General features: G+C 41.8%; 3 protein-coding genes across 11 annotated transcripts in view; 2 read left to right on the top strand and 1 right to left on the bottom strand.

Moving 5' to 3' along the window:
• LOC126869414 (hemicentin-1-like) overlaps positions 1-12,013 on the top strand; it is a 173,782-nt gene that overhangs the window by 66,415 nt on the left and 95,354 nt on the right. The window contains exons 1-2 of one of the 3 annotated variants that reach the window (XM_050625910.1): positions 4,109-4,241; positions 5,337-5,473. The exons of 1 other annotated variant lie outside the window; for it this stretch is intronic. In XM_050625910.1, the coding sequence (XP_050481867.1) occupies positions 5,416-5,473 (58 nt within the window). In that variant the 5' untranslated portion in view covers positions 4,109-4,241; positions 5,337-5,415. Of the gene's footprint in view, positions 1-4,108; positions 4,242-5,336; positions 5,474-12,013 lie in introns of those variants that run through there. One more of the 3 variants, XM_050625911.1, reaches the window with a different exon arrangement.
• LOC126869430 (mitochondrial import inner membrane translocase subunit Tim10) lies at positions 376-1,303 on the top strand. Of its 5 annotated transcripts, none has more exons than XM_050625951.1 (2): positions 376-524; positions 839-1,303. In XM_050625951.1, exon 2 carries the CDS (start codon positions 993-995, stop codon positions 1,269-1,271), a length of 279 nt encoding a protein of 92 aa, XP_050481908.1. In that variant the 5' UTR covers positions 376-524; positions 839-992; the 3' UTR covers positions 1,272-1,303. The 5 variants fall into 5 exon arrangements, with proteins under 5 accessions (XP_050481908.1, XP_050481907.1, XP_050481904.1 ...); XM_050625950.1 differs by having other exon boundaries at positions 391-524; positions 819-1,303; XM_050625947.1 differs by having other exon boundaries at positions 453-616; positions 819-1,303.
• Positions 1,187-12,013, bottom strand: part of LOC126869420 (regulator of chromosome condensation) — a 33,538-nt gene continuing 22,711 nt past the window's right edge. The window contains exons 2-7 of one of the 3 annotated variants that reach the window (XM_050625925.1): positions 6,067-6,256; positions 3,716-3,799; positions 2,992-3,371; positions 2,543-2,909; positions 2,184-2,456; positions 1,187-2,076 (exon numbers count right to left, since the gene is read on the bottom strand). In XM_050625925.1, the coding sequence (XP_050481882.1) occupies positions 1,886-2,076; positions 2,184-2,456; positions 2,543-2,909; positions 2,992-3,371; positions 3,716-3,799; positions 6,067-6,256 (1,485 nt within the window). In that variant the 3' untranslated portion in view covers positions 1,187-1,885. Of the gene's footprint in view, positions 2,077-2,183; positions 2,457-2,542; positions 2,910-2,991; positions 3,372-3,715; positions 3,800-3,906; positions 4,040-4,527; positions 4,933-6,066; positions 6,257-12,013 lie in introns of those variants that run through there. The other 2 variants (XM_050625926.1, XM_050625927.1) reach the window with 2 other exon arrangements.

Here is a 12,013-nt window from a genome sequence, read left to right as displayed (position 1 = left end):
TGAGTAAAATGTTCCTATCTCTGTTTAAACATTCATAACATGTCACGCATGCGCAGAACGAGACCTTTCTTGTTTTTCATGTTGATTTTTCACGACTTAGTTTTTCGATGGTTTCTTCTATGGTTTTGTAGTACAGTCATGGACATAATTGTCCATGAGTATAGTACTTCTAGATGTTAGACCAATTATGTAATATAGAATTTACTAACCGTTTCAAATATCCTAAATATTTAAATTATTATTATATGATAAGTATTTAATCTTTTTAAGTTTTGTCAATGATATTATTAATTATTATTAGAAGACTTTTCAATATATAAAGGTTTGTGGAAATAATTCAAGTAATTCCATGCTGCCATGTGCACTAGAAATACTTTTAAAGTTGTCTTCCACCGGCACTGTATGTTCTATCTATGCTTTGTCTATGTTCAATGTTATATGATCGTACTACGATCGTCGTAATCACATGGTCACGTAGTGGCATGAGTGAAAGAAACTGTATACTCGTATGAGCGCTTGTACAGGTATATAGACAATTAATTTTTAATGTAAGAATATTTTGTAATAATTAAAAGAGAATGGCTTTGCAAAATGTCACGAAGATAGCGATTGGATGGTAGGTACGTTGATATGAAATATAGTAATCGCTGTTTTGTCGTAATAGTCTTCTTTGGTGGTTAATTTTTTACTTGAAAACTCGTAAAAGATAAATACTTTTATTTGAAACTTAGTAAGATTAATATTTCTTGAAACTTATTATTATCATTGTTACTATTATATATTCCATATCCACCATTGAATAGTTCTTCTTTTTGCAGGGCTATATCTTCTGTTATAGGAATATATGCTTTTACGTATGCGAGAAGAAGTGTACAGGAAAAAAGATATCAGGTTATGAAAATAAAGCAAATTCAACAAGATTCTGATATTGCTAACTGAATTATTTATCCATTTTAAATATTACTAGATAATAAGCGGTAGTTATCTAAAAAATGGCTGGATTGCCTCAGTTTACCGAAGAACAATTGAAGCTAGTGCAAGATATAGAAATAGAAATGATGACTGATATGTTTCATCGCATGACAGCAGCATGTCATAAGAAATGTATTCCACCAAAGTATTACACTCCAGAACTAAGTAAAGGTGAATCAGTGTGTCTCGATCGTTGTATTGCTAAATATCTGGATGTACAAGAACGTATTGGTAAAAAGCTTCAACAAATTTCCATGCAAGAAGCAAGTCTGCAGAATAACCAGAATGATGTTAAATAAAATGAAATAAAATATTAATTTGTTAAGATAAATATCAATAGAAATCTCATTGTTATGCATTTAACAATTTTCTCTTTGGGAGATGTACAATTTTTTTGGTAGACGCAATTTAATGAAAAATGAAGTTCTTTTTGCATGTTCCGTAAAATACTAAAATAAAGTGTAGTAACAAATTTATTCTGTATTCAATTGTACAGTATGAATAATGTAAATGTAATTAGCAAATCACTTAATATTTCAAAGTGATTAAATAAAAATTCAATTTGTTGCTGTCTTGTACAACAAAAACGAGCTTTTTTTTTTGTAACATGATTTGCAAGTAGAAAATTGTTTATTTCATCGTAATACATAATTAAGTAGAAAAACTAACAATACAATCAAAAACTCAGTCGATATATAAACACAATGATATTTTTGGTAGCACAAAAAATTATGTACAAATTTAAGTATCATATTAATATTGAAATTACGTTATACCGTAATATTCATATTTTCCCCTTTAGTGCAATTTTTGTTTAAGGAGAATGAAAATTGTTCTTCTCCTTTCGTTGTTCAAATTATTATCACATCATGTGTGAAACAGTTCAAATTTCAATTTAAGGAATTATTTATTGTTAACCAGCAGTCTTCTCCTTTACCGGATGAATTGTCGCTAATGCTAGTGTATGTTGTCCTCCACCTGCGACTCGTATCACTGTTTTCCCCTCCAATTGCTTTCCTTTGACTAGTGTAGGTATCTCAACATCTTCTTCTTCTCCTGTACCTAACTGGCCACTTGAACCCATACCCCATGAATATAAATCTCCTGTATACAAACGTATGATAATACCATATGTTTCACAAGATGACAATAATAATATTGATAAAGAAACAACAAAATAATCTATGATGGTATCAAAAGAAAAACTTTACCTAATTCAGTAACAGCAAACGATTGGGCACTGCCTGCTGCGATGTCAATACATTTAAAGGAACTTAAGCTAGGAACTAGTGTTAATTCTTTTGCATCCATACAATTAGATCCGAGTCCAAGGCGGCCATATTCTTTACGGCCCATAACAAATACTTGACCAGAATCATCTAGAGCAATTGTATGATGTTGTCCACTACTAATGTGCCTCCAGGTCTTTCCACTAAAGGTTTTTGAAATTTGTGGATGAAAGTGAGTAACAGGATCTTTCAAGCCTAAAATTTTTATGTAATATTTAATTAAATCATATCACAATGATTTTTAAATCAGTGTTATTTGTTAATATTTTGTTTGAACTTACCAATTTGATAGTAATTATTTAGTCCAAATACATATATATCTCCCTTCTGATATTCTTTAGCAAATGTACAGTATGTTCCGGCCCATATATCATCAAATTCTAATTTCTTAGTAACTTTAAATTCAACTAATCCAGGAGTTAATAAAGGTCCCATACCATGACGGGTATTTCTACTAGCTGCTCTAGCAGCTACTCGTCCTAATTGACCTTGTTCTCCACATCCACACGTGTATATATGCCCATTTTTATCAAGTAATACTAAGTGATCAGCACCAGATGCTATTTTAACTATTTTTATATTAGGCAGCATTTCTATCGGGAACCGTTCGTTTCCATTTAGAGTTAGACCCATGGTACCGTGAGAATCCTAAAGAGAATATCGTAATTTCTTGTCATTTATTTCTTAAAATCGATAGTGGATTAGTAGGTGAAGCAAAAGAAAATTATACCCTAAAGGAACCCCATGCAAATACTCGTCCATCTTCTAATAAAGCAGCACTATGAGAATCCCCAGCTGTCACCTGAATGGCTTTGCCAGGTAGGTCAACAGAATCTGGTTCAGTTTCAGAACCATCTCTAGACGTATCTCGTCCCAATGCTCCTTCGTCATTGCAACCAAACGTTAATACTCCTCCAGTTTGTCTTAAGCACACATTGTGCATACCACCAGCTGCTATAGATACGACATCTTGATATCCAGGAACAGTTGCTGGACGTGTTTTTTCAACAACTTCCTCTCCTAAACCAAGTTGTCCAACATCGCCTTGTCCAAATACTAATATTACGCCGCCAGTCGCAGATTGCCGTAAATCGGGTTTCACAACTAATTCTGTGAAATGCATGCAAGTGTTTAGCTATTTTACAGTATTTAATTTAGTGACGTATACAATTATATTTGTGCCGATCGACATTTGTCTTAGGACACGAAATATTCGCGGCACTATACAGAAAGATTATTAAGACGATCTCACGAAACTTTTTTTTGAAGATACTAGTATACTCCCAGCTGCTAACTAAAACGGAGCAATAATTATCGATCGTGGAACACATTGCTTAAACACATGTGCCTCGTGGTTTTGCACTTTCAATAAGATTTTTTGTGCTAATAAATTTTTCACCGCCAAAAATATACTCGAAAAAATATTAGCTAAAATTGAAGAAATAACAACTTACCTTGTTTTTTCCTTATCTGTTTTGGCTCCCGTTGGCTTTTTGCAGGAGCCGAAGCTGGTCGTTTTGTTGCTTTCCTTGGCGGCACTAAAAGTATATCAAGGTTATGTTTACAAATATATGTATAAAACCTATTTTATGACAGTCATGTATGGAGAAACAACCGATTTTAATATCGCCACTTATATACGTACTAATTTTGCAAGATAATTGTTTTAGAAATGTAATATATAGCGCCTTATTGTTGGTTGGCGCCAAAAAGTTACAATGCTGCTGAACTCGTGGCTGTTGCGCAACTCACCAGAGGCGCTAATGTCTGGATTTTTTTAATACACGAAAACTCGTCACGTTTTATATCTTTGGCTGATTTTCAACTATAGATCTCACTTCCGACGCACGAAACGCAATCTTCGTAACGGAAATTCTATCCCTTCCTTCTTCGATGGACGGTTCGTATAAATGGAAATGTTTCGATCCGGTTTACTTTGGTCCGGTAAACTGTTGAAATTGCAACAAGTACCTTTCATTGGTAAGAATCGCTTATGGATAGAAATCGATTATTTAGTAATCATTCGGTTGTTCCTGACATACTCGTGCATTTACATCATCGGGTTATAGTATAGCTTTGCTTTTCAATTATTCACTTAATTTTTTCTATATATACGAGGATGATCTTAACGATATGTCTAAGTAATTTGTAATTTGATAAGTATTAAATATGTAAAATAGAGTAACATTTGGAATATTTTTTGATAAATTTATAACACTGGGTTATAATTTCCTCTGAGATTCTCGTTTAAAAAGTCGTTTCTCACCTTTATTCTTTGCTTGATTCTCTCGATAATTAGAAACATAGTGTACGTACATTGTGTTCGTGTAAACGAAGAAAAGTCTCGAATACTATCGAATACGAAAACGTCAAGTGGAATACAGATTAATTTAAGTGTACGATTCGAATTGAACGATAGCACGAACTAGTGATAGTCGACATAATGCGTAGTTAGATTCTGTGCCAAACAATTTCCATTGCTTGGTTTGCCACGGTACTCGATAAATTCGCACGATACGACGACACGAGGCGACTATCTGGTAAACACGTTTACAAAGATAGCGAAGTTCTCGCGGGTCCTTTGGTTATTCGGCGCGATAAATTCATAATTCTTTTAGCAAAGTGGTGCGCGGCCACGATTCACGCTACACTGCGAATTAGAAGAGAACAGACGGTAAGGGGTCTTGTCGGAGTTGATATCTCGTGGATAACGATATGCACCAAGAGAATCGACGAGAGAGGGAGTCTAGAAAGAGGAAGAGAGGAGAAAAGAGGGGTGGATTTGAACCAGAGGGGGGCTGGCCGGTTATCAGAGGGGTCAGATACGTTGGTGCGCGCCAGTCGAAGCCGAGACTTCGTCCGCGCAACTACTCGTCGAATTTCTCTGTTGAACGGTCTTTTCCGTTCGAACACTTTCGACTCGTCGATTTATTGCGTCCCCGTTGTCGTTTCTTTTTTTATTTCCTTTACGCCCTAAGGATACGGTTTGCGCAATCGTTTACGTATACTCGATCGCGATCGAAAAAACCTTCCGACATTCCCGGCTTTGTGTTTACTTTTAATTTACGTTTAAAGGAACGAACAAATTGCACCAGTTTGGACAGTCGAAGGTTTTACGGTGAGGAAAGCAGTTCATGTAGAAAAATCAAGAATCATGACGAAAGTGCGCCAATACAGATTTCTCTCGCTACTCGTGCACATCCTGCTTGGCGGTGAGTTAAAAAAAAAAAAAAAAAAAAAACATTGCTTCTCCACTACGATATCCTGCTAAAAGTCGAAACGTTTCTTTTATCTTCTCTTCTTCTCTTCTTTCAAACGAGAGCGAAACTTGCGACGATGAAGCGTCACGCGAACAACGAGAGTTTAAAATTTCTGATTATCGCGCGTGTCGAAATCCGCGCATCTTCGTATTCGAAGTATTCGTAAAATATTTATCGCGGTACTCGGTGCCAAGCACGCGGGTCGTAAGCGATAAATACGCGAATTTGGAAGTTTCCGTCGGTTGCAGCGCAGCGCATCGATCGTCCAATTCCTATGACTTGTTGAGTCGCACCTTAAATCTTACGCGCGAAGTTGCATCTACTCGGCAACAAACTTATTCCGTTCGACACGATCTATTCGGGGATCGTCTTTGATCGAATCGAATAGACTCGACCATGCACGGAGATCTGCTTGAATTCTCTCAATCGAGTTAAGTGGCTTCCTAAATGCGGTAAGCTGCGCGTCGTTTTACCAAGGCTTGCACGTGCTTTTAAGAAGCACGATACTATCGTGGGAAGAAGGTAGTAGGACAGATTCGCCGTACTTTTCCACTTTCTATATCTTCCACTTCTTTCCAGTACCGAGATCGTTCGCTTCCGAGCGATCGGTAGGAAGCGATTTTCGAGACCTTTGCGTACGAACTTGAGACGTATCTTCATTCCAGGCCTATCTTCGCTCTTCTCGTCTTCCTTCGATTTTTCGCGATCTTCGTACTGTCCGTTCGAGGGGAGAACCTAAGAACACCAGTCGGAACAAGGCGATTATTAAGCTTTGTTTCGTACGACGTGATTTCGTATTCGACGTGGCAATGGGAAACACGCATGGTAGAAGGTAAACGAAAAACCAGGAAACGCCATAGTCGCTCGTATAAATATATAGAGAGGCGGGGGCAAGGCGAACGGGCAATCGGTCTGTGAAAGTACGAACAAAGGTACCGAGCGAACAGGGAAACAAAAAGGGGGAGGGGTGGGAAAAAATAAATCCACAACCCAGTTTTCTCGTTATCAATCATCCTGCCGATATTTTGAAAGTACGATCAACATCGGTGGAAAATCCACAGGATGGGCGCTACGGTCCAGATAACGTTCCCGGGAATTCGATAATCGTCCAGAGGAAAGAGGATGAGAAGCTTCGGCCGTTCGGCCTGTCTCGCGAAATTCTATTTCTCCGAGAATGTTTCCGCGTTAACGAAACTTTAAGGATCGGCGAATATTGCGGTCTACCTGGCGTAACAGTCGAATGGAAGTTGGCAAGTTTATTTTATTTGATCGCGGTGCCGACCAGGTCGACTCGATTTTCCTCACCGCAGAACGACGTTCTACGTTCTCTGATTTTTATCGTCGATTAGTGCCGGTGCCGACCGGTTTCCAGAGAAACCATCGGCCGTTCGTAATGGCAATCGGCTGCAAGTATCTGCTCGTTTGTCGAGATTCGAATCATCTTTCATTCAACGATAAAACGTTAACCGGAGGCAATGGCGAGAGAGAAATGTATATTTCGCGAATCGCGGCGAGTTAAGAGTCGAAGGAGACTAGTAGCAGGTGCGTACGATTCGTGCGGGGCAAGATCGCGGACTCAATTAATATCGAGGACGCGCTTCACGGCTTAGGATCGGATTACTCGCTCGAGAAAAAGAGAGAGAGAGAGAGAGCCGACTGTTCTTCTTCTAGGAAAGAAAAACAACGTGGAAAGAAAGGAGACCTTTGGAAGTAGGTGGGAGCGGAGGACACAGGGTGGAAGGGTGTAACTGGTAGGAATAGGAGAACTCGCTGAATATGCATGAAACAATCGCATATCTCATGCAATTAGCCGAGGCAATTTTTTCCTTCTTTCGTTTTCTTTCGCTCGCTTCAGCTTTTCCCAACTTGTCTGCCGTCTTTCCCTTGATCCGTTGGTTCGTCTCGTTTTATTCGAAGAAAGCAACCGAAAGCTCGACTCGAATATTCAAATTGCATTTTGAATAGCGTTGATACTCGGTTTCTTCCAGTTTCTTTGCCGCTAAACTTCGCCTTTGCTATATTCTTCTTTCTCTTCTTGCCGTGTTTCTCTTTCTGGTTAAAAAATGTTGATTGCTCCAACTTTCTCGCAGCTGACCCAGTTGATTTTTCGTAGAAGGGCAGACGCGAAAACCCTATGTCGGAGAACGATGGAAAGTATCGCGAAAAGGCTCGGTGTCTTTTAAACATTAACCAGCTTAGAGCGCGCTTTAATGTCTTTCGTCGGTAGAGGAAGCAAAGGAAGAGAGAAAACGGACGCGGCACGAAAACACGTTCCGTTGACTCGGCAAACATTTTGTTCGCGGCCCTCCATCGATACCTCGCTGCCACGGAACCCGAACGCTTTCGCGTTTTTCCCGGGAATCTCGTTCTTTTTGGAGAAAAAGGCGGCTTTTCCGTTTGGTAAAAGAGCACTTCGTGACTCGCGACTTACTGTGTTCTCAGAAAACATCCATCGCGTGTTCCATCGAGCCAAAGTTATTTTTACGCGCGCTTCTTCCCCTTATCCAACGTTTTCTAATAATTTGTCCGACTTGTCCGGATGCTTTTAACGTCGATAATCTGCCAACCTCTAAGAAAGATATCGTCAAACAACTCGAGGCTCGAGTACGAGATTTGCTGGCTACGTTCTGTCGTTTGGAATTTCCCATACGAGATACGAATTCGAGGAGAACGACAGGTAGAAGGTACGGCTCGAACAACTTTCTCTGCGATTTTGTTGGAAATTTGCGGCCACGCATGGATGACAAAATAGCCTTTGTGCCAGTACCTTGCTGTTAACGAGTATTAACTCTCGCACGAGGAAATATAGGTCAAAAGTTGGCCGCACAGTGATGAAACGGGCCGCTGGCCAGCCGGATGGGACCACGAAACGGAGTTAGCCGTGATTTTCCATCGGTCCTGGTAGTTTCAAGTCCAATTCCGAAGTCTATTTTCGCTGCTTCTGTTTTTTTCGATCTATGCAATTTTCCAGATTTTTTTTCTAAATATTTCCGTCTCGATCTTCTCCGAGTTATCGCGATTCTCAGACGTTTCGCGCCTGTTCTTTCGCGACCTCGCGGTCGTGAACATTTCGTTCGAAGGTTAGAACGCGAGAATGCTCCGAGCTAGCAGCTCACGTTGAAATCGAAACGAGTTCTCGTCGGTATACGATTTCGCGTGGAAGATCGAACATAGTTTGCTGTTTTTCTCGACGAGAGCAGCGCTTTAAAACAGGATATCCGAAACGCGAACAGGAGGACATTAGATGCGCGTCCCAGAGGATTCGAAACAGGATTGAATTTTCCGAACGATGACAAGAACCACGATGCTCTTGCGCTTTCATCGAACCGATTCGATCGAGAGAAGATTGTGCCCGGTTGTATTTGGGAGTAGCGACGCAACCTTGCGTCACAGCTGGCGCCGAAAGAGTACGTAGGTCTGAAAGTTTGATTAAACCAGGTCGGGAAATGCGCATTCGTCAACACCACCTCGTACTCGGATTTTTTACTCTCGCGTTAGTTGCTCGCGTGAATTTCGTTCTCCGAATGCGCGTATCTCCTTTGAAGCGACGAACCAAAGGCGGTCGAGTCGTCGGAGGACAGCTTTTCCTTTGTTCTGGATGCGACGCGAGCCATTTAATAGGCCGTAGCTTGTCTTTGTCTGCTTTAGTTCCGCGGAACGGACATATTCCTCCGGTGACTGCGCGTCGTTTCTTCCTGAAACTGTAGGACGACGACCGACGACACGATCTCGTCGAGTTAGCTCGGTAACGAAGAGTCTGATGTTTTGTTGGTCGATCTTGGTTCGCTGGCCGATTCGATTCCCTTTCGTGCGGAGTCGTAAAAATATCCGCGTGACCGGTGAGTTGGAAACGCGCAGCGTCGGAAACGCTGGAAACAATTACATGGCCGGGAACGTTGGTAGCAGAGTGAATTATACGGGAGCCGAGGGTGGAATATGGCGTTATCCGGCTTGTCCGGCAATTTGAAAGTCTAATGCGAGCTAGAATGATTTTTCTGAAAGGGGTCGCGCGGCCTGCCGTGTTTCGCTTCGTGCCATCGCCACCTGTTGGGAGTGCGAATCCCATAAACTCCCCCCAGTTAGCCATTCTGTTCGTAAACAATTGGAAGCTTTTAAGTAATTGCTACGCTCGTCTTGGAAACAAGCTCGGAACAATCGCATCCCGTGCTCTCTCGTCGGCGATGGTTCTTGCTTCGTTTCGTATTCGTTCGAGCCTGCAGCCCCCACGGACGTGCAATCTTGTATCCGATTAGCCTGGATCTTGAAACGGAGATAAAACGAACAACGTTCTCCGTGAATCGAAAGGGCGATCGTCTTCCTTCCAATGAACTCTCGGTACCTGTCCTTGCTTCTATGGACATCGGACAACCGAGTTTAGCCCGTTAATGTTAATAGGAAAACCTATATTCCTCTCTGTCTCCCTGCCCCTTTCTCTCTCTCTCTCTCTCTCGCTCTCTTTGTACTTTAATGAGACACGTTGTAATCCTCGATTCTGATTTTCACGAGCCGATATCGGCGGTGGTGGTCGACAGTGTTTCCATGCCAGAAAATACCGACGGATCTACAGGCTTTCCTGTTAATCAAGTAGCGGTTTTAAACGGCTTGTTCGGTTTACGCGGCAAGCATTATTGTCGCGGCTTCTATCGATTTGCGTGCGTTATTTGCTTCGTTTTGCCAATGCGATGAAATACCTTGCCTCTTGCCGGTAGAAATCCTATGGTAAATCTGCACAGTGTATAACGAAGTTGTAAATTAAATCGTCGAGTCGTGCCACCGATCGGACCACTAATATCAAGGGGTCGCGCTTGGTATCCTAATCATCAATTGGGTCTGACGGATCAGAGCGATTTCATCTCTCAAAATCCATCTCGCTGTGGATAAATAGCGGAAGAATCGCAGGATTCTCTCGAACGAAAATTATCTTGAAATCTCTACGGTGTTGGTTCTCAGCCGCGTTACTTCGCGAACGTTTCCCGTGCAGATCGCGATTTTTCTCTCTGCTCATCGCGGAAGAAGCATTCGCTCGTTTCGTCGACCCGATAACGAAAGGAATGCGAATAGCGCAATGTCTTTTTACGAAGTTGGAAGTAATTTTGAAAGAGAGCGTGCTACGCGCGTCACGTGGACGATACAACGTCGATAAATGTCTTTGCAGTAAATAAATTCAAATGGATGCCTCGTAAAATAGTTGTCTGTCCCGGGGGATTGTACCTTTTTTTTTTTTACGTCCAGCGCGGTTTTATAGCGAAAAACGAGCAACTCTCGACTGCAGCAGCACATAACGGCACGAGGACGAATCAGAAGTCACCGCGTCGACGACGCAAACGTCGATCGTAACTTGCAGTTTGCCGTTCGACTTTGGCTAACGCCTGCATCCAGACGAAATGTTTCGATCGCGTACTTTGTTTTCCATTTCCTCCTCTCTTTTTCCGCCTGCCTTTTCCTCTCGCTCCGTACTTTCTCGCCCTCGTTCCGGCTATATCCTTAGCCCGATGTGTTGCGCTTTTCCAAGATATATATTCTCCGGACAGATTCGGTCGTCGCAATACGAGTTTATGTCCAAGGAAACTGTAACTGTAGTTTCGAAGTTGCGCCACGTGCTTTCGGCCGTAACAGCTGAGCAAACAATCGACAGACGCGATGTATCAGATTCTGAAAACGTGTCTCGCTTGAAACGCTAACGGCGCGAACGCAACGAAGAAGTTTCCCGGTCCGACTCGGTTCTGACTATAGTCCGTCGCGTTGTCGATAAAGTTGCAGATCATCCGTCGGAGTCGAGAGTTTTTTTACGAAACCGGGGAAAAATCACGCGACGCGAAAGCAGGAGGCATGAAACTTCGATCTCCTAACGGAGCAAACGTTTGCGCGAAGATAATAGGAACTCGCGGTAGGTGGATTTAAAGCGGGCAAGGAAGTTTACGTAGTGGCGTAGCTGCGGGATTTAAAGTTCTCGCTAGGAGGTTGTAGCACATTCTGTCGTAGTTTATGTCTGTATGTGCATCCAACTCCCGTTTGGGACCGCAACAGCTGCGCTAGCCTGCGTCGTGTCACTGGGAATTACGACAATTTTGAAAAACTGTTTTTCCATGTTTATGCGACCATCGCGCGCTCCCTTCGCCGCTTCTGCCGTCGTGTTGTCGATGGAAATCGTCTCCTGTTATACGAACGCGAAACCTTCTGTGCAATTTCAAATTGTAACGTGATCTAGAAACCAGCACGAACCGCAACGATTTTTCATCTTCCCTTAACGCGTTTCGACGCAATTGCATCGACCACGTGTACGCGTTCTTCGTGTTTCGAAGGTCGATTGGCGAAAGGAACGCGGATCTCACGGGGTATAGCGTAACACCGTTGTCTTCTCTCATATAGCTAGTTTCAAAAATAGGACGGTGCAAAATTGTCAAAATTGATGCTTAGCCCTTTGCTTAATCGCCATCTCCGATGATAGACGCAACGTTATCATTAATTAATCGCGTACGCGATACGAATCAA

Source organism: Bombus huntii, chromosome 9 (assembly GCF_024542735.1).
Source record: "Bombus huntii isolate Logan2020A chromosome 9, iyBomHunt1.1, whole genome shotgun sequence".
NCBI lineage: Eukaryota > Metazoa > Arthropoda > Insecta > Hymenoptera > Apidae > Bombus > Bombus huntii.
Note: the sequence above shows the minus strand (reverse complement) of the source record. Positions and strands in the feature narration are given on the sequence as shown.